General features: G+C 42.6%; 1 protein-coding gene and 1 long non-coding RNA gene across 5 annotated transcripts in view; one reads left to right on the plus strand and one right to left on the minus strand.

Annotated features, from left to right (window-relative positions):
• The window catches only part of LOC143792970 (uncharacterized), a 113886-nt gene that overhangs the window by 25637 nt on the left and 61422 nt on the right, over positions 1–26827 (plus strand). The window contains exon 3 of one of the 2 annotated variants that reach the window (XR_013220012.1): positions 9089–9307. The exons of the other annotated variant lie outside the window; for it this stretch is intronic. This is a non-coding gene — a long non-coding RNA (uncharacterized LOC143792970). Of the gene's footprint in view, positions 1–9088; positions 9308–26827 lie in introns of those variants that run through there. 2 annotated transcript variants of the gene reach the window in all.
• Positions 9419–26827, minus strand: part of AADAT (aminoadipate aminotransferase) — an 84648-nt gene continuing 67239 nt past the window's right edge. For all 3 annotated transcript variants that reach the window (XM_077279500.1, XM_077279501.1, XM_077279502.1), the window contains exons 10-14: positions 24181–24242; positions 23787–23851; positions 14235–14341; positions 11623–11724; positions 9419–10886 (exon numbers count right to left, since the gene is read on the minus strand). In XM_077279500.1, the coding sequence (XP_077135615.1) occupies positions 10842–10886; positions 11623–11724; positions 14235–14341; positions 23787–23851; positions 24181–24242 (381 nt within the window). In that variant the 3' untranslated portion in view covers positions 9419–10841. The remainder of the gene's footprint in view (positions 10887–11622; positions 11725–14234; positions 14342–23786; positions 23852–24180; positions 24243–26827) is intronic.

Raw genomic sequence — 26827 nt, forward strand, 5'->3', positions numbered from 1 at the left:
ACCGGACATTTTCTGCAAGAAATCCGCATTTTTGTTTTTGCGTTTTTTTTCCGTTTTTTTAGCATTCTGCAAGCGTAATTAGCTTGCAGAATGCTAAAGTTTTCCCTGCGATCTGTAGCATCGCTTGGAAAACTGACTGACAGGTTGGTCACACTTGTCAAACATAGCGTTTGACAAGTGTGACCAACTTTTTACTATAGATGCTGCCTATGCAGCATCTATAGTAAAAGATAGAATGTTTAAAAATAATAAAAAAAATAAAAAAATGCTTATACTCACCCAGACATCTCACCGGCGTCCGTTCCGTATAGCTGGTCTGTGCGCACAGGACCTCCCGTGACGTCACGGTCACGTGAGCGGTCACATGACCGCTCACGACCAATCACAGGACAGTGACGTCATTCGGCGAGGTCCTTCAGCGCACACCAGGTACAGAAACCGAACGGCAGCGTGCGAGGAGGCGGCAAGACATCGAGGGTGAGTATAGGACTGTTTATTATTTTATTTCTTATTTTTTGACCACTTATATGGTGCCCAGTGCGTGGAGGAGAGTCTCCTCTCCTCCACCCTGGGTACCAACCGCATATAATCTGCTTACTTCCCGCATGGTGTGCACAGCCCCGTGCGGGAAGTAAGCAGATCAATGGACCCCTAGGTGTGCGGAATCCCTGCAATTCCGCATTTTTAATGAACATGTTGCTTTTTTTTCCGCTATGCGATTTTTTCGCGGAAAAAATCGCAACATTTGCACCAAAAATGCAGAATACCCTGTAAATAATAGGAGGCTTATGTAAGCGTTTTTTTTCGCGTTTTTATCACGTTTTTATAGCGAAAAAACGCGAAAAAAACGCTAACAATCCTGAACGTGTGCACATGGCCTTAGGGTTAGAGCTAGGGTTAGGGCTAAAGTTAGGGTTAGGGTTGGGGCTAGGTTTAGGGCTAAAGTTAGGGTTTGGGCTAAAGTTAGGGTTAGAGTTGGGATTAGGGTTGGCATTAGGGTTACATTTGGGATTAGGGTTAGGTTTGGGATTAGGGTTAAGGCTAGGGTTGGGATTAGGGATAGGGGTGTATTGGGATTAGGGTTAGGTTTTGATGTTAGGGTTGAGATTAGGATTAGGACTGTGTTGGGTTTAGGGTTTTGATTAGGGTTATGGTTAGCTTTGGGATTAGGGTTAGGGGTGTGTTGGGGTTATGGTTGGAGTTAGAATTGGGGGGTTTCCACTGTTTAGGTACATCAGGGGTCTCTAAACGCCACAGCCAATTTTGTGCTCAAAAAGTCAAATGGTGCTCCCTCCCTTCTGAGCTCTGCCGTGCGCCCAAACAGTGGTTTACCCCCACATATGGGGCATCAGCGTACTCGGGATAAATTGGACAACAACTTTTGGGGTCCAATTTCTCCTGTTACCCTTGTGAAAATGAAAACTTGGGGGCTAAAAATCTTTTTTGTGGAAAAAACAAATTTTTTATTTTCACTACTCTGCATTATAAACTTCTGTGAAGCACTTGGGCATTCACCACACATCTAGATAAGTTCCTTGGGGGGTCTAGTTTCCAAAATGGGGTCACTTGTGGGGGGTTTCTGTTTAGGTACATCAGGGGCTCTGCAAATGCAACATAACGCCCGCAGACCATTCTATCAAAGTCTGCATTCCAAAACGGCGCTCCTTCCCTTCCGAGCTCAGCCATGCGCCCAAACAGTGGTTTATCCCCCACATATGGGGTATCAGCCTACTCAGCATAAATTGCACAATACATTTTGGGGTCCAATTTCTCCTGCTACCCTTGTGAAAAGTAAAAATTTGGTGGTGAAAAGAACATTTTTGTGGAAAAAATATGATTTTTTTTATTTTCATGGCTCTACATTATAAACTTTTGTGAAGCAGTTGGGGGTTCATAGTGCTCACCACACATCTAGATAAGCTCTTTGGGGGGTCTAGTTTCCAAAATGGGGTCACTTGTGGGGGGTTTCTACTGTTTAGGTACATCAGGAGCTCTGCAAATGCAACATGACACCCGCAGACCATCCCATCAAAGTCTGCATTCCAAGCGGCGCTCCTTCCCTTCCGAGCCCTGATGGGTACCAAAACAGTGCCCCCCCCACATATGGGGTATCAGCGTACTCAGGACAAACTGGTCAACAGGTTTTTGGGTCCAATGTCTCCTGTTACCCTTGAGAAAATAAAAAATTGCTGGCTAAAAAATCATTTTTGAGGGAAAAAATAGGATTTTTTATTTTTACGGCTCTACGTTATAAATTTCTGTGAAGCACTTGGGGGTTTAACGTGCTCACCACACATCTAGATAAGTTCATTAAGGGTATGTGTCCACGTTCAGGAAACGCGGCGTTTTTGACGCTGCGTTTTTCCGCAGCGTAAAAAACGCAGCGTCCAGATGTTACAGCATAGTGGAGGGGATTTCATGAAATCCCGACTCCACTATGCGTTAAAAAACGCATGCGTTTTTGCCACGAAAACGCACATGCGGTGCGTTTTTTCAAAACGCAGCATGTTGCTACAATGAGCAAAACACGCAGGCACACCGCAGGTGACCTGCCAGTGACCTCAGGTGCAGTTTTGGTCAGGATTTTACTTGCATAAAATCCTGACCAAAGCCTGAAGCAAGCCTGAACGTGGACACATACCCTAAGGGGTCTAGTTTCCAAAATGGGGTCACTTGTGGGGGGTTTCCACTGTTTAGGCACATCAGGGGGTCTCCAAACGCGACATGGTGTCCGATCTCAATTCCAGCCAATTCTACATTGAAAAAGTAAAACGGCACTCCTTCTCTTCCAAGCTTGGCAGTGCGCCCAAACAGTGGTTTCCCCCACATATGGGGTATCGACGTACTCAGGAGAAATTGCACAACAACGTTTGTGGTCTAATTTCTCCTGTTACCCTTGTGACAATAAAAATTTGGGGGCAAAAAGATCATTTTTGTACAAAAAATGCGATTTCTTTTATTTTCACGGCTCTACGTTATAAACTTCTGTAAAGCACCTGGGGGTTTAAAGTGCTCACCACACATCTAGTTAAGTTCCTTATGGGGTCTAGTTTCCAAAATGGTTTCACTTGTGGAGCGTTTCCACTGTTTAGGCACATCAGGGGCTCTCTAAACGTGACATGGCATCCGATCTCAATTCCAGTTAATTCTACATTGAAAAAGTAAAACGGCGCTCCTTCACTTCCAAGCTCTGCTGTGCGCCCAAACAGTGGTTTATCCCCACATATGGGGTATCGGCATATTCAGGAGAAATTGCACAACAAAATGTATGGTTAAATTTCTGTTTTTACACTTGTGAAAATAAAAAATATGGTTCTGAATTAAAATGTTTGCAAAAAAAGTTAAATGTTCATTTTTTCCTTCCACATTGTTTCAGTTCCTGTGAAGCACGTAAAGGGTTAATAAACTTCTTGAATGTGGTTTTGAGCACCTTGAGGGGTGTAGTTTTTAGAATGGTGTCACACTTGGTTATTTTCTATCATATAGACCTCTCAAAATGACTTCAAATGTGATGTGGTCCCTAAAAAAAAAAATGGTGTTGTAAAAATGAGAAATTGCTGGTCAACTTTTAACCCTTATAACTCCCTAACAAAAAAAAATTTTGTTTCCAAAATTGTGCTGATGTAAAGTAGACATTTGTGAAATGTTATTTATTAACTATTTTGTGTGACATATCTCTCTGACTTAAGGGCATAAAAATAGAAAGTTTGAAAATTGCAAAATTTTAAAAAATTTTCGCCATATTTCCATTTTTTTCATAAATAATCGCAAGTAATATCGAAGAAATGTTATCACTAATATGAAGTACAATATGTCACGAAAAAACAATCTCAGAATCAGCGGGATCCATTAAAGCGTTCCAGAGTTATAACCTCATAAAGTGACAGTGGTCAGAATTGTAAAAATTGGCTGTCACTAAGGGGTTAAAATTGATTTTTTATATATACTCAGGATAACCTCTACCATATTTATTAACACGGTAAATATGCGATTACGCCGCAGCACAGGAGCCATGGCTGGCCGCTGCCTGCAGAAGGTTTTTTTCTTTTGCAGTACGTACATATATTACATATATTCTGTTATGATCCTAGTGGCAAGGATCGCAGGTCGGACTAGCTAAGTAACTGAACAGACTACTAGCTCTGGGGAAGTGGTAACTAGATTGACCGCAACCTGATCCTATCCGCAAACAACTATAGGCAGCCGTGGAACGTTACCTAAAAAATCCTAGACGTCTCGTCACGGCCTGAGAAACTGACTATTCCTGGAGGGAAAGTAAGTCCTCACTTGCCTCAGTGGAAGACCCCAAAGATATAGAATAGCCCCCCACAAATATTAACGGTGAGTTAAGGGGAAAGCACAAACGCAGAGATGAAATCAGATTTAGCAAATGAGGCCCGCTAATACTAGATAGCAGAAAATAGGAAGGAAACTGTGCGGTCAATAAAAACCCTATTCAAAATATCCACGCAGAGATTGCTCGAGCCCCCGCACCAACTAACGGTGCAGGGGAAGCAACTCCGTACCCCAGAGCTTACCAGCAAAAAGAAATCACATGTTAGCAAGCTGGACTAGACTCATCATACACAGAAATCATATTGCAGGCAGATGAGCAAAAAATATTCAAACAGAACTTAGCTTATCCTGAAGAGGCAGAAAACGAGATAATCAGGAGTAATCAGAATAGCACTGAATACATTAACAGCCGGCAACAAGTGGAAGTGAAGCAGAGCTAAATAGGAGCCTCCCTGGTGAATAACGAGGCAGCTGATCCAGCAGACCCGCAGGATAATAAACCAAACCACCAGGGGGAGCCAAAAAACCAAAGTCACACAATACCATCTGTGACCACAAGAGGGAGCCTGAAAACGGAGTTCACAACAATATTCATTATGTAAACTAGGGGGCAGGTCAGTGAGGGATCAGTGACCTGTCAGCTGTCTGCATTATGAATAGCTAATCAGAGCACCACATAAAGTCCCCCACAGGCTGCCCCAGAGTACGAGCATATCATTAACTGAAAACTACAAATAAAGATTAAACAACCACAAGACAGATTTCATCACCCAAGGTATCATTTTAATCAGTATAACAGTGCCGACCTGACACTGTCTGTAGGTTACTGTGCACAATCCTGCTGATAGGTTCCCTTTAAGTTATTTCCATAGGAAATGTCAAAGAACTTTGCGTTCTCTTAGTTTGAAAGTAAGTTTAATCTTGGACTAAAGTTCAAAGTTGTTTGATAATTTATAACGCTCCAATGCAGTTAAATAAAATAATTTGATTAGTTTAACATATAACTCAGTGCAATGCGCAGTGTTAAACAACCACCAATCGGCAACAGGTTTGCCGATCGGTGGTCGTTTAATAACCTGTTTACACAGGCCGACCCCATTTTGCCAGTGCACATAGGCTGACATTGTTGGCAGCACAAGTTCTGTTTACACATGATGTTGCGCAGCCAAGATTAATTATCTTCCATGTGAAGGAAAAATTTCACCCGACAAACGAGAGCTTTCCTTATTAGGTGATCAGCAGTCTTTGTAGACTGCACAATTATTGTAAAATTGACATTCCTGGGAACACTCACTCACTATAATCATGCAGTGCAAAAGCAACTTAAAGGGAATTTGTCACCACATTTGACCTATATAAACTATTAATATGTGCATATAGGTTATAAACTGCTGAAACAAGTTATCCCTGTATGCCTCATATCAGATGCCTTGTTGTTCATAAATAATCTTTTATCACTTTATGTGAATGAGCTCTTCCAGGGGAAGGACAAGGTCTGGAAGAGAACTCTGCCTCCAGAGCTTATTTTACATGAAGGAGGAGTTACCAATGTGATGTGTAATGGCCGCTCTCTGTTCTCCTCATCTCACTGAAGAGCCATGTGTGAATATACACTCACTGACAGAAGTTATGTGGCTTATCCATGTTATGTAAATAAAAGCTTATAACCTGATGTTAAATTCATCCATTGGTTGTATAAATTATTCTTTTGAAAGCTGAAACCCTCCAAAATGTGGTTTAGGTTAAGAAAATAAATTGGCATCAATGCAGAAATATTGGTCAGTTAATGGACACAGAATGGTCAGATTTTGGCAAGACAAATGATTTGTCGCCCACAGAAAGTAATGTATATTAAAACAAATAATTAACTTACAATACAAATATATGCTGCATAACATTGGTGTATGAAGTTGTGGTGCTATTAGTCATATTTAATATTTTGTGTGACTTCCATGAGCTTGAAGGACTGACTAGGCAGTTAGATGAGAGGTGGGAGGAAAGTTGAGCATGGACATCCTGCTAAAGGAGTTTTGAAGCAAACGGGAGCAGTGATATGGGGTGATAGCTGGGCATAGCATTTGGGTCAAGGTTAGTTTTTTTGAGGATGTGTGTGATGGTGGCATGTTTGAAGGCAGAGAGGAAGGTACCAGAAGATAGCGATATGTTAAAGAGATGGGCTAGGGCTGGAATAAGCGTGTTCGTGAGGTGGGGGAGAAGGTGGGAAGGGATGGGGTCAAGTGCACAGGTGGTGAGGTGTGATTTAGAAAGGAGAATTTGGAAAACTGATATAATATCTTTTTTTATACATTTACTTTGAATCACATTACTGCTTTGTCTAAAATAAACTGCAAGTAGAATAGGATCTTCTTCAGTATCAGATCATGGTATACAGCCAGGCTGGCAGCTTGAGCCTGTTGGGTCTAGAGCCAAAACTAGTTTCCCCCTACTCATTCTTTTCTGTTGTGCACTGCCATAAGAGATGACATCAGTCCTTTATACACAAAATAAAAATGAACCTTTTATGTATATAGTCAGGCAGCTCCATCTGGTCTGATGATCTAATTGTTAGGTACAATCATCTGCTGATGTTCTGGCTGCAACCTCTGAAACCTGGATAGTTACAACACTAAATACAGCCAACCAAATATGTTCAGAACTGTGATCACAAGAAGCAATCTGTAAAAGGAGAGATCTGCTCTAAAAGGATATATCATAAAGTAAGAGATGTCTTGACAGTCATTAATAATCTAAAACGCTGCATAAATTAAAGAGTAAATTGCCGTTAAGGTTCATGAACCTCTAAGGAATAAAAGCTTTTAAAGTAAAGAGATTAGAACATGTAACACGTCCATCTCTGAATATATTCAAGACACATTAGTGTGTAATATGGAGAAACAGCTCTTTAAAGGGAACCTGTCACCCCCAAAATCGAAGGCGAGCTAAGCCCACCAGCATCAGGGGCTTATCTACAGCATTCTGTAATGCTGTAGATAAGCCCCCGATGTAACCTGAAAGATGAGAAAAAGAGGTTAGATTATACTCACCCAGGGGCGGTCCCGGTACAATGGGCGTCGCGGTCCGGTTTGGGGCCTCCCATCTTCTTACAATGACGTACTCTTCTTGTATTCACGCTGCGGCTTCGGCGTACTTTGTCTGCCCTGTTGAGGGCAGAGCAAAGTACTGCAGTGTGCCGCTCTGGGCCTCTCTGACCTTTCCTGGTGCCTGCGCACTGCAGTACTTTGCTCTGCCTTCAACAGGGCAGACAAAGTACGCCTGCGGCGGAGCGTGACTACAAGAAGAGGATGTCATCGTAAGAAGATGGGAGGCCCCGGACCGGACCGCAGCGGGACCGCCCCTGGGTGAGTATAATCTAACCTCTTTTTCTTTTCTTTCAGGATACATCGGGGGCTTATCTACAGCATTCCAGAATGCTGTAGATAAGCCCCTGATGCTGGTGGGCTTAGCTCATCTTCGATTTTGTGGGTGACAGGTTCCCTTTAATGAGCGCTACAGTGCTATATGTAAGACCAACACACTTGTACAATCCTCATAGTGTAAAAACAGACCCTAGGGATCTCCCTATGATCACATATTAGACCAGGGCCACACAGTGACGTTGGTCACAGCATAAAGATCACATCAATCTCTCATTAGCAATGACCACTTAGCAATAATAGATTAATCTGCATAGGAAAAGGAGAGATATACTGTATTCACATGTAGCTGATTTGCTGCAGACATTTGAGACTGAATATCAGTTCCATACAAGTGTGATGTTTCTGCAGCAAGTATGTAGATTTCTGAAACCCACATTCTGTTTTATTTCACATTTCATACACACAGAGATTGGTTTTATGTGAAGACCGTTTTCCTATTGGTAGAGTACACTGTCTAGGACCCAGAGCTGTCTGATGATACTGTACAGGGTGATATGACACTCCTGTCCTCTGTGTCCCTAGGTTAAATATGGATCTGACTTGTGACATTTCAACGTATCTTCGTTTCTCTGGCTTCTAGACTGAAGGCTATGCACAATATGTGAAGAAACAATGGCCCGTACTTTTGGCAGACCCAGTACTTAAATAGTACTCTTCCCTGAACCTTCAATTACAGCTAGACGATCATCGAATTTGGGGGATATCCTGGTTAGGAGCTATTATACACCTAAAGCCCCGTCCCCACCTTTCTATACTGGACAACAAAACCCACAATCAATTTGGGGATGCAAGCTATGTGGGAAATGTGTGGCGTGTCCCAATATTGAGACATCTAAGGCCTTGGTTTCATAAGATGGTCGGGTGTTTAAAATCACACACACTATTAGCTGTCTAACCTCAGCGGTGGTCTATTATGCCTCGTTCGTGTACAAAAATGTATATTGGTTTGACGACACGAGCCCTTAAAGTGAGAGTAAGAGAGCATATAAAAAATATACTGGCTGCCAAAGAGGAGGATAATATTGATTTACTTAAAAGTATACCAAGGCATTTTAAACAGTACCATTCATGCGACCCCATTGGTTTTCGAGTCAAGGGTATTGATTGTGTTCGCACGGATCTTGGGGTGGGAATGTTGGCCGTCTCCTAGCCCCCAAAAAATCATGTTGGATTTGGGAATTGCGTACATTGCAACCACAGGGCTTGAATGAAATGTTGAGTTTTGCCCCATTTTTGAATTACCTGTCGTCATGTTTTTAAATTGACCTCGTTTGTGTCTTTTTATCAAAAATGTTTATTTGTATATAATCTGTTTGTGTTATTGGTTCTTACGTTTTATTTTATATTTATCACAGCTCTCCAATTATCAGTATTTGACTCGTGGCTGCTGCCTTATCATGGATAATCCTTTTTCGTAGCAGGAAAGAGGACCACCTATACATCTTGTCACCATATTTATGTGATCATCATGATTATGAAAAACTCTTTTATGTGGACTTTTTACTGTATTTTTTACATATGTACAAATATAGTGCACATAATTGAATATAAAGTATGCACTTTTGCACTTTAATACCACAATTCACTTTTGTTTTTTATGGCTCACACTCATTTTTTATTTTTATATATAAATATTTTTCCTATTATGGTCACATTCATTAGTAACACACTGCACATCTGACATATTACATTATTATCATCTCTTTATTCTTTTACTTTTTCTTAGCACTGTATAATGAATAGGATTGTCCATCTGTCATTTTACATCATACATGACACTGTACTTATGTACCTTATAGGTAAAAGTTTAGTGGTCTTATGAGAATCAGTTTGTGGTGTTAAGATGTTATGTTTGATTTTCCTTTTCTTTCCACTCGTACCTTTTTAATCGGTTGATATTCCAGTGTGTCAATCCTTTTTTTCTCTCTCCCACTATCTTGCTTTTGGCCAGTGTGCATGCGCGCTGTTGGGGGTTGCTATGCGCCGCCGACGGCGTCTTTGTCGGGTCTGTACATTCGGCACAGACAAGGACCTTCCCACGTGACTTGTGGGCGGTTTCCTTTTTCTAACGCCGGCAGATACGCCGATGACGCCCTCGGTGATGAGAACGCCCTGTACACCGGCAGTGCATGCGCCAACATATGGCCAATATTTTCTCATTTCTGGTTCCATGATTTGATTGGCTGGCCTTAGTATTTAACTTCTACAGGACCTGATGTTGCCACTCCCCCAGAAGACGACACACAAGCTGAAAGGCACGTAGGGGTCGTGGCACTGCAGGTCTGAGGTAATTATGGTCTATTAATCCTTTAGTTACCCCTCCAGCCTCCAGAACTTTTTTGGTGACACTCACCAGTGACTTTACTTTATCTTACAGTGGTATAATATGATAATGCATATGATTGTTGGTTGGTGTAGGTTATTCGATTTCAATACTTATATCCTTGCCTCGGACCTGTGGTTCCACTATTGGTAGTCTTCATGGTCTTAGAATCCCGAATCATTGTTATAATTGTACGTTTTTAATACTAAGGTGATTAATAAAAATTCTTTCACAATATTTTTGATTCTCTATGTGCATTGTTCTCTATATATGGGTTACAATATGAGAAGACTATAGAATGAGACCACACTCTACCAGCTGACCACTCTTCCTTCTTGCTTTTTTCTCTTTGTGATGGCACAATTCTGTTTGGTGCCATCACCTACTAAGGTTTGACTTCAGAGAAGTAGATAAGGTGCAGTGAGGATTTCTGTTTGTCACAACCAAGTGCCTTTTCCGCTCGAAGGCTTTCTTTGTGGCTGATTATAGTTTTATTGTGTTATTTTCCATAAATAACAAAGTTGTATGAAAACAATACACTTAGACCACTACTTCATTAGTGTATGATGATACAAGCCCATTGTCAGCATGGTTATTTCCATAGACACATAAACTATATCCAAAATGTGTTCATATTCAACAATAGAACAGATTCCAGCAGCTTTATAAATCATTCTACATCTTCATTATGACTTTATTCTGAAGACACTACAGATTGTAGAACAGGTGTTTGTGCCGTTCCCCTGAGATCTTGAGATGTCCTGGTAAATTACTGGACAGATTGCTCATTTCCTTTCCTCTATAATAAGAGATGCCAGTCTCTCCAGTCCCTACAATGATCAAACAACGACAATGTTTAGTATAAATGTAAGAAATGACAATACACGAGACATGATCAGCAGAATATTCAATGTTAATTTCAAGTCATGTACAGAATGCCTGCTTAAATAAAGAAAATGATTATTCTTTAGAGAGAGTCATCTGAGATACTTAGTGAATTCTGTTTTCAAGAGGTATTTTTGTTAGTTTCTTCTTTGATCAGGCTGTTTTTACATAATGTTTAGCATCCAAATTCATGACTCTAGGCATCTTTCTGAATCCCCAAAAAATAATTCAAATGGGACCCCAACAGAGCCAATGGGGCTGATTCATCCACACAAGTGGTATAAATCTTTTGAAAACTTGCAAAATTTTTCTGCAATGTAGAGATGCACAAAAATTTTAAGACTTGATTAATTGAACAATGAAAATGCCAAAACTGTCATTTTCTTGCATGGCAAAAATGCTACTCTGGATTACCATTTCTGGCATGCGGGGTAATTCATTAACTGTCGTATGCTCTTGTACTCCATCAAAACGAGCGTGCACTACGTCAATCTTGATGAATCGGAACCACAGAATCCAATAACACAAATGAAGTCGAAAGTCAGAAACTTTTTCAGCAGACTCAACAGTATAGTAAATCACTTTCAAACACCAAAAATAGAATCCATGACTCAGGTCCCGTAGTAGCCAAAATGTATTTTTACATAGATGACAACATTTATATAATAACGCTGCACTCACCTGGTCTATCTGCTCTGGGGTAGAGAGAGAAAAGGAGGCTCTCACATAAGAACTAGGCTCCGAACTATCAATATTAAATGCTGATCCGGGAACGAGAAGAACCTACGGACGAATAGACAACAATCTGTACACAACTGCCACACCATCTTCTGGTTCATCGCTTGTCATGGCTTAGATTTGCTACTAAAACAGTGCTTTACATTTACCAATCCTTCATAGCAGACACTATATGGCATTTCCTTGCCTAATTAGAGGCTGTGAGGATAGTAAAGATTTGACTGTGCACAGAGCTGAGAGCAATCATCCAATATCATCTACCAACATTACTTGTACTAATTACCAGATATTGGGGCAGATTTACTAACGCAATTATTAGGAAGAGCATTTATTTTACACACCATATGTATGAAGGCACCAACTCCTCTAAACCAAAAAGCCTTAGCGAATAATACTCATCACTGCCTGGTACATGTAGTTCAGTTATACGCACCTTGTTAGCAGACACAGCACACATCACAATGCTTATTCTCTGGCTGCTTTTAGTATATCGGTAATAGTATCTTAGGTTCTGCTTGTTAAATAGCCACAGTGTGAATGCACACCTATGCATTGCACTTATTCCAACATATGCTCTGGCTCAAATTGTTTTGGTTTAGTTTTTTGTACTTGGTGTCCCCTTTTTTGCGCTATTAATTTTGTTTATATGCTTCCCATGGGCTGGTGGCTGAGCAGTCTCTGACCTTATCTATTTTTACATATTCTGACACATAGTGAGGAGAACTAGGGGAGATTGGGTACACCTTGTCGTGGTGGGTTGACTTTTATGTTTTTTTTATCAAAACAATGTTAACTAAGTGCCCTATGTTTTACCAGTTAAGACGTTTTGCAAAGATACTTCACATCAGAGTCTAGTACTTCATTAGATTTCATCCTACATTTACTGCATGCTACTTATCCATTTTTCTTCTCTCACGTTCTTCCTTAGAGTGGTTTGCCTTAGAGCGGACTACCTTAGAGCGGGGACTACCTTAGAGCGGGGACTACCTTAGAGCGGGGACTACCTTAGAGCGGGGACTACCTTAGAGCGGGGACTACCTTAGAGCGGGGACTACCTTAGAGCGGGGACTACCTTAGTAGAGCGGACTACCTTAGAGCAGGGACTACCTTAGAGCGGACTACCTTAGAGCGGGGACTACCTTAGTAGAGCGGACTACCTTAGAGCGGACTACCTTGGAGCGGACTACCTTGGAGCGGACTACCTTGGAGCGGACTACCTTAGTACAACGGACTACCTTAGTACAGCGGACTACCTTTGTAGAGCGGACTACCTTTGTAGAGCGGACTACCTTAGAGCGGACTACCTTAGAGCGGACTACCTTAGAGCGGGGACTACCTTAGTAGAGCGGACTACCTTAGAGCGGACTACCTTGGAGCGGACTACCTTAGAGCGGGGACTACCTTAGAGCGGGGACTACCTTAGAGCGGGGACTACCTTAGTAGAGCGGACTACCTTAGAGCGGACTACCTTAGAGCGGACTACCTTAGAGCGGACTACCTTAGAGCGGGGACTACCTTAGAGCGGGGACTACCTTAGTAGAGCAGACTACCTTAGTAGAGCAGACTACCTTAGTAGAGCAGACTACCTTAGAGCGGACTACTTTAGTAGAGCAGACTACCTTAGTAGAGCAGACTACCTTAGTAGAGCAGACTACTTTAGTATAGCAGACTACCTTAGTAGAGCAGACTACCTTAGTAGAGCAGACTACCTTAGTAGAGCGGACTACCTTAGTAGAGCAGACTACCTTAGAGCGGACTACCTTAGAGCGGACTACCTTAGAGCGGACTACCTTAGAGGGGACTACCTTAGAGCGAACTACCTTAGAGCGAACTACCTTAGAGCGAACTACCTTAGAGCGAACTTAGAGGGGGCTTGGCTCATTGGTGAGTGATACATGTTAATACACATGCACTCTATCAATCCCTGCTGTGACAAAGATGAAGCAAGACAGCGGGGCTTTGTCTTGAATACAGACATATATTGTATTTTTTGATAACTACTATTTGCCAAAAGCAATTTTGTTTTATTTGGCTAGTAGGAGCATATACCTGCCTCTGAATCACAATATGCTGGCCTGTAACAGGAATGCACATTATTTTAACTGATCCACTTAAAAATGAAGCTGCATACATGTATGTAGTAAGCACCTTATAATGGGATCCAATGGCTACCAATCGTGTATTACTTACCTTTATCAGTTTACAGGACGTACTATTTAAAAACTACAAACTCTATGAAGATAAAATGAATCAGAAAATGCATATTTGGAGGTACACTTTAAGGATTTGTCCTCCAACTTCTGGTTTTCCCCATCTATAAACCAGTGTTTCAGCTAGGTCTACTGCGCCTAATGATTTGCAATATTACATCCAGTCTAAAATCACAATGCTCCCCATCTGGAGTCCCTGGCACCAGTCTCTCACATCATTTTCAGTTATTCTTAGATTCATCTGATAAAACTACTCACACTCTTGTATCTTATTTCTTTATATCAAGTTAAGCCTCACAGACTGCCCAGTACTAGCAGATAAAACATCAAATGCTGATTCTTTACCTCTTTGCTGATTGCTTTCAACATGATCATTTGATGTGTATCTGGGACTCCAAGGATTTTCAACCACAGGAACATGCCCGCTGTAGGACTGTGCCATTCTGCCAAGCCTTCCATTTAAGAAACAAAGGGTACACAGTTAGTAATACAGAATACTAGCAGCAAATTTAGTCCACAGTATTCAAGGACAAACTGTAGTTTGTAAACTAGCTGAAAATGACATTAAACTATTATTATTATTTTTAAAGCACCATTAATTCCATGGTGCTGTACATGAAGAACAAACTAACAATGACAGAGTGGTACAGAGGGGAGAGGCCCCTACCCTTGAGGCCTTATATCCTACAGGACGAAGGGGAAGGAGACAGTAGGTTGGGGGCATTGGGGCAGCTTCACCGGTTGTGAGGTGGCACAGGGGTTATTGCAGGCTGTAATAACACTTTCTTTAGATGCATTGTCAAGTTTTGTCTGAAAGCTCCGAAACTGGCAGATAATCGGATGTGTTGAGGGATAGAATTCCAGAGTATGGGGGTGTTCGGGAGATGTCTTGGTTGAGGAATGTATAAAAGTGGAGGAAAGAAGGAGGTCTTTAGAAGACCAGAGATTGCACGTTAGAAGGTGTGTTATGGCCAGCTTTCTAAGTCAATGCTAATAGTTTAACCTGGATAAGTTGGGGAACTAAGAGCCAATGAAGGGATTTGCAGAGGGAGAAGCAAGTCGAAAGTTGGATTAGCTGTGCGCAGAGTTAAGGACATACTGGAGAGGTGCGAGAGTGTTCACTACATTCAACTCTAAAAGTATGGGTATACATGGGACAAAATAAATTATGTTATTTAGCATCAAAGGTATCAGAACTGTACTAGATTATCAAATACCCTAGATTATCAGATGGCCACAGAAAAGTACACTATATGGACAAAAGTACACATTTCACCTACAGGAGCTTTCATGATAAGAATGATAGTGATTAAACCGAGTCAGCATGGGTTTGTAACTAATAAGTCATGTCAGACTAACTTAATTTCTTTCTATGACAGAATCACAGACTGGGTGGATCATGGAAATGCTGTAGATATAGTATATCTTGACTTCAGCAAAGCATTTGACAAAGTATCTCACACAATCCTTATTGAAAAAATGACTAAGTATGGAATGGACAAGGCAACTGTTAGGTGGATTCATAACTGGCTTAGTGATCGGACTCAAAGAGTGGTCGTAAATGGCTGCACATCCAGTTGGAAGAATGTCTCAAGTGGGGTACCACAGGGCTCTCTCATGGGCCCTGTATTGTTCAACATCTTTATCTATGATTTAGATGAGGGAATTGAGGGTAAACTGATTAAATTTGCTGATGACACAAAGCTAGGAGGGATAGCTAATACAAGAGAAGAGAGGATTCAAAAAGACATAAATAAACTGGAGCAGTGGGCAGCAACTAACAGAATGATTTTTAACAGGGAAAAATGCAAAGTACTACATCTGGGCAATAAAAATGAAAGAAGCATATACAGAATGGGAGGAATAGGGCTAAGCAACAGCACATGTGAAAAAGACTTGTTAATACCAATCGATCATAAACTGAACATGAGTCAACAGTGTGATGCAGCAGCAAAAAAGGCAAATGCAATTCTGGGATGTATTAACAGAAGCATACAGTCTAGATCACGTGAAGTCATTATTGCTCTCTACTCCTCTTTAGTCAGACCTCATCTGGTATACTGTGTCCAGTTTTAGGCACCACATTTTAAAAAAGACATCAACAAACTGGAGCAAGTTCAGAGAAGAGTGACCAGAATGGTGACTTTTCTGCAAACCATGTCCTATGAGGAACGTTTAGCTTGCAACAAAGACCGAGAGGAGACTTAATAGCTGTCTACAAATATCTCAAGGGCTGTCACATTGTAGAAGGATCATCTTTATTCTCATTTGCATAAGGAAAGACTAGAAGCAATGGGATGAAACTGAATGGGAGGAGACACAGATTAGATATTAGAAGAAACTTTTTGACAGGGTGATCAATGAGTGGAACAGGCTGCCACGAGAGGTGGCGAGTTCTCTTTCAATGGAAGACTTCAAACAGAGGCTGGACAGACACCTGTCTGGGATGATTTAGTGAATCCTGCTTTGAGCAGGGGGTTGGAGCAGATGACCCAGGAGGTCCCTTCCAACTCTAACATTCTATGATTCTATGAATTCACATTCTAAACCTATACACATTAACCCCCCGCCGCAGCTAAAAAGCTTCCACTTTTCAGGGAAGGCTTTCTACAACATTTTGGAGGTGTCTGTGGGAATAATTGACCAATCACCTAGAAGAACATTTGTGAGTCAGTATGAGACACTGAAGGTGGTTGATGCAGTTGAGGTTAGGACTCTGCAGTCATGTTCTTCCAAACAAGCCATGGCTTTGTGGACCTCGGCTTAGTGAAAAAACACTCAGCATTATCCCTCCTCCCCCAAACCTTACAGTTGACACAATGCAGTCAGGCAGGCAACCTTCTCCTGACATTCACCAATCTAAGAGGGTTCCATCAGACTGCCAGATAGAGATGTGTAATCCCACACTCCTCAGAACACGTTTCCACTGCTCCCAGAATCCAGTGGTAGCGTACACCTGTTATTGGTAATAACACTTGTGTCTAAGGAGTTAATCACTATAGTCCAAAGAATGATCTGGCTCATGGAATGTATATTACAAATTTTTCAATGCTTTATTCCAAAATGTCTAAAAGAAGTACAGCAAATCCATGAAAAAAAATTTTTTTTGTTGTACCTGTTTTACACATTTTGGAATCAAGCATTAAAGAAATGTTAATATATTGTATATTCCATGATCCAGACTATTTTTTCTTTGGCTTTAAAAAGCGCACCAGGACAGTGTCGAGGTTCTGATCCCCGAGTATCTACCTATGGTGAGCTGGCTATTTTAACCTTTACAAACTTTAATCTCTATGCTACTTTATGATGCCCCCTGATCTTGTTACATTGACAGAAATCCATCCAAAAACATTAACAGGAGAAGTACCAGTGAGCATGTGCATTAGGAAGCTTGTGTACTGTGCCATGAACAATCACTACCACAACATTTTACGGTACTTTAGTTATTATCTGTCATATCTACTCCAGTACCTGCTCCTGATTCTGTCACCAGGCGTTGCCGTATTCCTTTTGCTGGCAATGCTAGTGATTTAGGAGACGTAGCTCTGGGTAGTGCATGCTCTGTCCAGCCAGATTAGCATGGTTAGGACCTGTAGCACTATCCAGTCTGGAAGTATGGGTGTATGAACTGTCCAGATAGAGTAGTCAACTCCCTGCTTCAGCCAATTGTTCCCCCAGCCCAGGTGCCCTTGTGTATGTCCAGATCTCTGTACAAGGGTTATAGCAGGGGTGGTGGACTTCAGGCCCCTGGGCCATTTACGGCCCTCGATGACCTTTTATCAGGCCCACGAGCAGATTCTCAGGGACCGCATTCTCGGGCAAGGAGCTGTATTTTGATTGCCACCAGCTCATTAATTTCTTCTTGCTCTGTTATCACACACACAGTGTTCACTACTGAACACTGAAGGGCATGCAATGAAAAATTACATCCTGAAACCAGTGCCAGAGTCAGGATGTAGAAAAAAAGATTCCCTACCCCTGGGTTAGAGGGTAAAGGCCAGGACAACCCCTGGAATTTGATAAATGGAGTGGCTTGTGCTAAAAATTGATTTATAATGACATTTTTTATTTAGGAGAACTCATTTTAAAACAACTGATAAATGAGGACATTCACTTACCCTAAAACAGTAAAGTAAAACACATCATCTATATTACCGTATATACTCGAGTATAAGCCGACCCGAGTATAAGCCGACCCCCCTAATTTTGCCACAAAAAACTGGGAAAACTTATTGACTCGAGTATAAGCCTAGGGTGGAAAATGCAGCAGGTACCGGTGAATTTCAAAATTAAAAATAGATACTCCATACCGTTCATTATGGCCCCATAGATGCTCCACATAAAGCTGTGCCACATATAATGCTCTGTACCGTTCATTATGGCCCCATAGATGCTCCACATAAAGCTGTGATATATATACAATGCTCTGCACCATTGCCCCATAGATACTCCACATAAAGCTGTGCCATATATACAATGCTCTGCACCGTTGCCCCATAGCTGTGCCATATATATAATGCTCTGCACCGTTGCCCCATAGCTGTGCCATATACACTCACTGGCCACTTTATTAGGTACACCTGTCCAACTTCTTGTTAACACTTAATTTCTAATCAGCCAATCACATGGCGGCAACTCAGTGCATTTAGGCATGTAGACATGGTCAAGACAATCTCCTGCAGTTCAAACCGAGCATCAGTATGAGGAAGAAAGGTGATTTGAGTGCCTTTGAACGTGGCATGGTTGTTGGTGCCAGAAGGGCTGGTCTGAGTATTTCAGAAACTGCTGATCTACTGGGATTTTCACGCCCAACCATCTCTAGGGTTTACAGAGAATGGTCCGAAAAAGAAAAAAAATCCAGTGAGCGGCAGTTCTGTGGGCGGAAATGCCTTGTTGATGCCAGAGGTCAGAGGAGAATGGGCAGACTGGTTCGAGCTGATAGAAAGGCAACAGTGACTCAAATCGCCACCCGTTACAACCAAGGTAGGCCTAAGAGCATCTCTGAACGCACAGTGCGTCGAACTTTGAGGCAGATGGGCTACAGCAGCAGAAGACCACACCGGGTACCACTCCTTTCAGCTAAGAACAGGAAACTGAGGCTACAATTTGCACAAGCTCATCGAAATTGGACAGTAGAAGATTGGAAAAACGTTGCTTGGTCTGATGAGTCTCGATTTCTGCTGCGACATTCGGATGGTAGGGTCAGAATTTGGCGTAAACAACATGAAATCTTTGGGATGTGGTGGAACGGGAGATTCGCATCAGGGATGTGCAGCCGACAAATCTGCGGCAACTGTGTGATGCCATCATGTCAATATGGACCAAAATCTCTGAGGAATGCTTCCAGCACCTTGTTGAATCTATGCCACGAAGAATTGAGGCAGTTCTGAAGGCAAAAGGGGGTCCAACCCGTTACTAGCATGGTGTACCTAATAAAGTGGCCAGTGAGTGTATATAATGCTCTGCACCGTTGCCCCATAGCTGTGCCATATAGTGCTCTGCACCGTTGCCCCATAGCTGTGCCATATATATAATGCTCTGCACCGTTGCCCCATAGCTGTGCCATATATATAATGCTCTGCACCATTGCCCCATAGCTGTGCCATATAGTGCTCTGCACCATTGCCCCATAGCTGTGCCATATAGTGCTCTGCACTGTCCATTATTGCCCCATAGCTGTGCCATATAGTGCTCTGCACCATTGCCCCATAGCTGTGCCATATAGTGCTCTGCACCGTTGCCCCATAGCTGTGCCATATAGTGCTCTGCACCATTGCCCCATAGCTGTGCCATATAGTGCTCTGCACCATTGCCCCATAGCTGTGCCATGTAGTGCTCTGCACCGTCCATTATTGCCCCATAGCTGTGCCATATAGTGCTCTGCACCATTGCCCCATAGCTGTGCCATATAGTGCTCTGCACCGTCCATTATTGCCCCATAGCTGTGCCATATAGTGCTCTGCACCATTGCCCCATAGCTGTGCCATATAGTGCTCTGCACCATTGCCCCATAGCTGTGCCATATAGTGCTCTGCACCATTGCCCCATAGCTGTGCCATATAGTGCTCTGCACCGTTGCCCCATAGCTGTGCCATATAGCGCTCTGCACCGTTGCCCCATAGCTGTGCCATATAGCGCTCTGCACCATTGCCCCATAGCTGTGCCATATAGTGCTCTGCACCATTGCCCCATAGCTGTGCCATATAGTGCTCTGCACCGTTGCCCCATAGCTGTGCCATATAGTGCTCTGCACCGTCCATTATTGCCCCATAGCTGTGCCATATAGTGCTCTGCACCGTTGCCCCATAGCTGTGCCATATAATGCTCTGCATCGTTGCCCCATAGCTGTGCCATATAGTGCTCTGCACTGTTGCCCCATAGCTGTGCCATATAGTGCTCTGCACCATTGCCCCATAGCTGTGCCATATAGTGCTCTGCACCATTGCCCCATAGCTGTGCCATATAGTGCTCTGCACCGTCCATTATTGCCCCATAGCTGTGCTGCTGCTGCAATAAAAAAAAAAAACAACACATACTCACCTGTCTTGCTTGCAGCTCCTCGGCGCCATCTTCCCGGCGTCTCTCCGCACTGACTGATCAGGCAGAGGGCGGCGCGCACACTATATGCGTCATCGCGCCCTCTGCCTGAACAGTCAGAGCGGAGAGACGCCGGGAAGATGGCGTGACGCCCGGCGTGTGGAACGCGGACAGGTGAATATGCGATACTTACCTGCTCCCGGCGTCCCGCTCCTTCCCCCAGACAGCTGGTCTTCGGTGCCGCAGCCTCTTTCTCTATCAGCGGTCACCGGCACCGCTTCATTAGAGAAATGAATAGGCGGCTCCGCCCCTATGGGAGGTGGAGCCGCCTATTCATTTCTCTAATGAGCGGTCCCACGTGACTGCTCAGGGGAAGAGGCTGCGGCACCGAAGACAGTGTGACAGGCAGGGGGAGCGACAGGAACGCCGGGACTAGGTGAGTATATGACAGTGCTCACCCGCCGACCCCACCACCGATCATGACTCGAGTATAAGCCGAGAGGGGCACTTTCAGCCCAAAAATTTGGGCTGAAAATCTCGGCTTATACTCGAGTATATACGGTAACTCCTTAACGACTGCCGATACGCATTAAAACAGTGTCCGCTAAGGGGCCTTATTACCTCATTGCCATTTTAAAATGTCGATCAGGATTAAAGCTGTAGAGCCCCCTAGAGAAAGAAAGTCTCGGCTACCGGACGTAGCTGAGACCCTGGATAACATGATCAGGCCCGGATTTTCCGGTTCCCAAACACGTGATCACCGTTATTCATTGAATAATGGCGATCACAAAGAAAAAAAAAAAAGTGTGCCAGACAAGAGAGAAATTATGCGGCCCAAGCCCCCATACCCCTGCCATCCCCAGCCCCTCCTGATCCTTCCCCAGCCCTCCGTGTCATCTTCCTAAAAAAGAAAAAAAAAAGGCAGGTGCATGTGCAGTGCGCCCGCCAATACCAGACAACAATAGGAAATTTTTCCAAATGGTTCCTTTTGATCACTGTGAACACATTGATCAAAATAAAAATAATAGTGAATCAAATCCCCCTTTGACACCCCCTCCCCCTTAGTTAGATAAAAATAAGAAAATAAAACAAATTAATTTTTTTCCATTTCCATGCTCACTACACCCCTGGATAAAATCCTTGAGGGGTGTGGTTTCCAAAATGGCATCACTTGTGGGGGGTTTCAGCTGTTTAGGCACATCAGTAGCTCTCCAACCATGAATGACATGGCGTCCACTAATTATTCCAGCAAATTTTACATTCAAAAAGTCAAACGGTGCTCCTTCCCTTCCGAGCCCTGCCGTGAGCCAAAACAGTAGATTTCCCCCACAAATGAAGTATCGGCGAGCTCATGAGAAATTGTGCAACAAATTTTGTGGACAATTTTCTCCTGTTACCCTTGTGTAAATAAAAAAGTTTGGTTCTAAAGTATTTTTCTTTACACACTGCTATAGTTCCTATGAAGCAACTGAAGGGTTAATAAACTTCTTGAATGTGGTTTTGAGCACCTTGTGGGTGCAGTTTTTAGAATGGTGTCACTTTTGGGTATTTTCTATCATACAGACCCATCAAAGCCACTTCAAATGTAATCTGGTCTCTAAAAAAATGGTTTTGTAAATTTTGTTGGAAATATGAGAAATCGCTGGTCAACTTATTACCCTCCTAACTTTCTAACAAAAAAAATATGTTTCCAAACTTGTTCTGATGTAAAGTAGACATGTGGGAAACGCTACTCATTAACTATTTTCTGTAACATAAGTCTCTGAAAAGCATAAAAATTAAAAGTTTGAAAATTGCAAAATTTCAAATATTTTGCCAATTTCCGTTTTTTTTCCCACAAATATGTAGATCACTAGCTGTTTCCAGCCAGCTAGCGCTCGGCGTGCTTATTGCTATCTAATTAACGCTGCTAGTGATTAAACTAAAGTAAATAATGACAACATTCAATAGCGCTTACGCAGGTGGTAAATTAACTTAAAATGAAGATAATAACAATAATAATAATTAAAAATCAGAATAATACTAATACATTTTATTCACAGTGTAAAATCAAAAGCAAACTGGATTCGTGTGGTAATGTGTGGGGACAGAGCCTCGTGTCGTAATGTGTGGGGACGCAGTCTCATGTGGTAATGTGTGAGGACGGAGCCTCGTGTGGTAATGTGGAGGGACGGAGCCTCGTATGGTAATGTGTGGGGACAGAGCCTCGTGTGGTAATGTGTGGGGATGGAGCCTCGTGTGGTAATGTGGGGGGGCGGGATTATGTGTGGTGATGTGGTGGGGGGAGGGATTGTGTGTGGTAATGTGGTGGGGGGTGGGATTGTGTGTGGTGATGTGGTGGGGGGAGGGATTATGTGTGGTAATGTGGTGGGGGGCGGGATTATGTGTGGTAATGTGGTGGGGGGTGGGATTATGTGTGGTAATGTGGTAGGGGGTGGGATTATGTGTGGTAATGTGGTGGGGGGGCGGGATTGTGTGTGGTAATGTGGTGGGGGGCGGGATTGTGTGTGGTAATGTGGTGGGGGGCGGGATTGTGTGCGGTAATGTGTGTGGTAATGTGGTGGGGGGGCGGGATTGTGTGTGGTAATGTGGTGGGGAGCGGGGGAAGGGATTGTGTGTAATAATGGTGGGGGGCGGGATTATGTGTGGTGATGTGTGGAGGCGGAGCTACTGTGCAGGGGGCGGGATTAGCGAGTAATCACGATGCCTCTTATATATATATATATATAGATATCGAAATTAAACCACTATCATGAAGTACAATATGTCACGAAAAAACAACCTCAACCTCAGAATCAGTGGGATAAGTTGAAGTGTTCCAGAGTTATTATCACTAGTGATGAGCGAGTGTACTCGTTAGTCGAGTTTTCCGAGCATGCTCGTGTGTTCTCCGAGTATTTCGGCGCGCTCATATATTCTGTTTTTGTCCCCGCAGCTGCATAATTTGCGGCTGCTAGACAGCCTGAATACATGTGGGGATTCCCTAACAAACAGGCAATCCCTGCATGTGTTCAGGCTGTCTAACAGCCGCAAATCATGGAGTTGCGGGGACAAAAACATAATTTACGAGCACGCCCAAAATACTCGGAGAACACCAGAGCATGCTCAGAAAACTCGAGTAACGAGCACACTCGCTTATCACTAATTACCACATAAAGTGACAGTGGTCAGAATTGTAAAATTTGGCCTGGTCAAAGGTCAAAATTGGCTGGGTCATTAAGAGGTTAAACCTGAAACAGTATGAAGAAAAAAGTCACCAATCTTAAATTTTATGGTATGACCATTTTCATATAATACATAAGATGACTTTGCTTGTTAGGAAAAGAGTCTCTTGTGCACAACATGGTTTTTACCAGTTACCTGTTAGCCACTTATCGGCAGATACAAGCATGGCATCTCTCTGTGACCGGTAGAACTGTATGACACTGCAAGTCACAAAAAAGGCAAAAGATACTGAGAATCTACACAATACACACACTACAATACACACTTATATACAATGCGCACTTGTCTTAATACCCCATAGTCACTAACATCACTTAAGTGACCAGGTGTAAGTATGAAACTGAGGCCAGCACAAAAGGCAGGGCTTACAAATGAACGCCGATAGTAGTTGCTTCAAATAGGGATGCAGACCTGCAGTAAAGGGATTATTTTTGGGGCTGGGGGGCGAGTCTTCAAAAGGAAAACATGAATCCATTTATTAGCATTCTATAAACACTGTGAATTGGTGGAAGTACAATGATTTTCATACCTCTCAATGTGCTCCAGGAAACCGTCTAGACCCCATTTCTGCAGCAGCTGCACTACCATTACCTAAAGAAGAAGAGCGCGACAGAAAAGAAGAGAGTAACAGCCCAGTGTAGATGTCCCACTGTTTTCAGTTAATGAGAGTCTTGTGCTCTGGGGCGGCCTGTGGGGGGCTTTATGTGGTGCCATACTGATGGCTTCTGACAGGACACTGATCCCTCACTGACCTGCCCCCTAGTTTACATACGAAATATTATACATATTGAAAAACAAATCACATCCAATAGGCAGGTGCGGTCAGCAGCGCCTGTGCTGCAGCATGATAGCATGTATGATGTGCATCTAATTATTTCATTTGCTGATATAAATACATTAATAAAAAAAAACACATTCTGTCTCAAAACGGCAGCGGCTCAGGCACCAGCAGCATCATCTTGCTAGACAAAAAAAAAATTGTCTCCACTAAGAAGGAGCATGCGATCCGATAGATGCTACTGTGCAGGTGGCAACGTCTTGGTGGAGACAATTTTTTTTTCCTCTAACAAGATGGCGCCGCTGGTGCCTGAGCCGGTGCCATTTTGAGAGAGAATTAATTTTTTTCTATGAATTTATACCATCAAATAAAATAATAATTAAATGCACATCATACATGCAATCATGCTGCACGCCGTCGCCTGCCTGCTGAAGTTGATTTTTTTTCAAAATAAATATATATATATATATATATATATATATATATATATATATATATTTATTATATTCAATATGTAAAATAGGGGGCATGTGAGTGAGGGATCAGTGACCTGTCAGAAGCATCAGTATGAATAGCTAACCAGAGCACCACATATAGACCCCCCACAGGCCACCCCAGCACAATAATGTCATTAACTGAAAACTACAAATAAAGATTAAACAACAACCACAAGACAGATTTCATCACCCAAGGTATCATTGTAATCAGTATAACGGGGCCGACCTGACACTGTAGGTTACTGTGCACAATCCTACGGACAGGTTCACTTTAGTGGGAATGTCTGCCTACACAGAGCACAGAGTGTACCCCTGAATTGAGAGTGAAAGATGAATCCAGAAGAAGCAGATTTCTCTGATAAGAAATATTACAAAGTTTCTTCTTTTCACCACTATTGATTTATGAAAGAAAATGTAAACTGATGGTTACTCTAACACCTCGCAGCCAATTTCCATTTTTCCCTTTTGTGAAAAAATTAAAAAAAAACAGAAGTTTGACTCAAAAACATTTTGTGGTGTTGTGGCGCCATTTTCCAAGACCCAAACCATTTTTATTTTTCGTGTGATGGAGCTGTGTGATGACCTACAGTATGTTCTGTGTGGCGAGACAACGCTTTTATTAGTACTATTTTGGCATAGATGTGGCCTTTTGATCACTTGTTACAGCATTTTTGGGGGAACTGCAGTGACCAAAAAAACAATTTTGTGTTTTTTAAAATTTTTCTGTTTACGGTGTTTACCATTCGGATTAATTGTTTTTATGCTTTGATAGATCAGAATTTTCTATACGCAGTGATACCACATGTGTATTTTTTTTAAGATCTTTATTTTCAATGGGCGGAAATGGAGGTGATTTGAGTTGTTAGGTTTTCTTTCTTTTTTTTTCATATTTAAAATTTTTTCTTTTACTTGTTACTGATCTTGTTAACGAAGATTGCTGCATATAGCAGAAATCAGTCTCCTTTGAAGCCCGGCCACAGGCATAGTTTCAAAGCAGCTCCGTACTGACAAGCACGAGAGTCATCAGCTGACCCCCGGCTGCCATGACAACTCATCTGCGACCTGCAATCAAGTCATGGGTGCCCAGAAAGGGTGGAAGTACCGCGCACGTCGGTGCATATTAAGTGCCGCTGTCAGAGATTAACAGCGGCATTTAACAGGTTAACAATTGTGGACAGAGCTCCGCTCCTCCCACCATTGTTATTGGCAGGTCCTGACTGCAATACTCAGCCACCACCTGCCAGGTATGGGGTTGGCTCACTGCATGAGCTCGCTCCATAAACCTGCTTCTGACATGTGCCGTATACCCACGGCGGATGTGGTGAAGGGGTTAAGGGGGTTCTCCGGGACCTTAAGGGTAAGTACAGTACACACAGGGCGTTTTTGCTACGTTTTTTTTCTGCAGCAAAACCTGATCATCTTGGCAGGAAAGACGCTGCACCAGAAACGCAGGTTTAGGTGCGTTTTTGGTGCTTTTTTGTCATGTGTTTTTTTTCTCTTTGTGCATGCCAATAAAGTTGAGTGCACACAGAGAAAAAAACAACTTCCTGTAGATAGGATAGATTGATAGAATAGATAGAATGAATAGATTGATAGAATAGATAGATTGATAGAATTAATAGATTGATAGGATAGATTGATAGAATAGATAAATAGAATAGATAGATTGATAGAATAGATCGATTGATAGAATAGATAGTAGTACAGGGCCTGCGCCCGCTCCGTCTCATTCATTCCCCAGTAGCTTACAGCCAGGAGCAGTCTCATTAGCAGCACTCCTGGTTGTAAGCTTTATCTCCCCCAGATACTGCGTGGGACACTCGTTATATCGGACTACGACGGATCAGGGAGTATACTTTTGCTTTTTTATTTTATTTTTATTACAGAAGATCGTTGGCTTC

This window comes from Ranitomeya variabilis, chromosome 1 (genome assembly GCF_051348905.1).
Source record: "Ranitomeya variabilis isolate aRanVar5 chromosome 1, aRanVar5.hap1, whole genome shotgun sequence".
NCBI classification, from domain to species: domain Eukaryota; kingdom Metazoa; phylum Chordata; class Amphibia; order Anura; family Dendrobatidae; genus Ranitomeya; species Ranitomeya variabilis.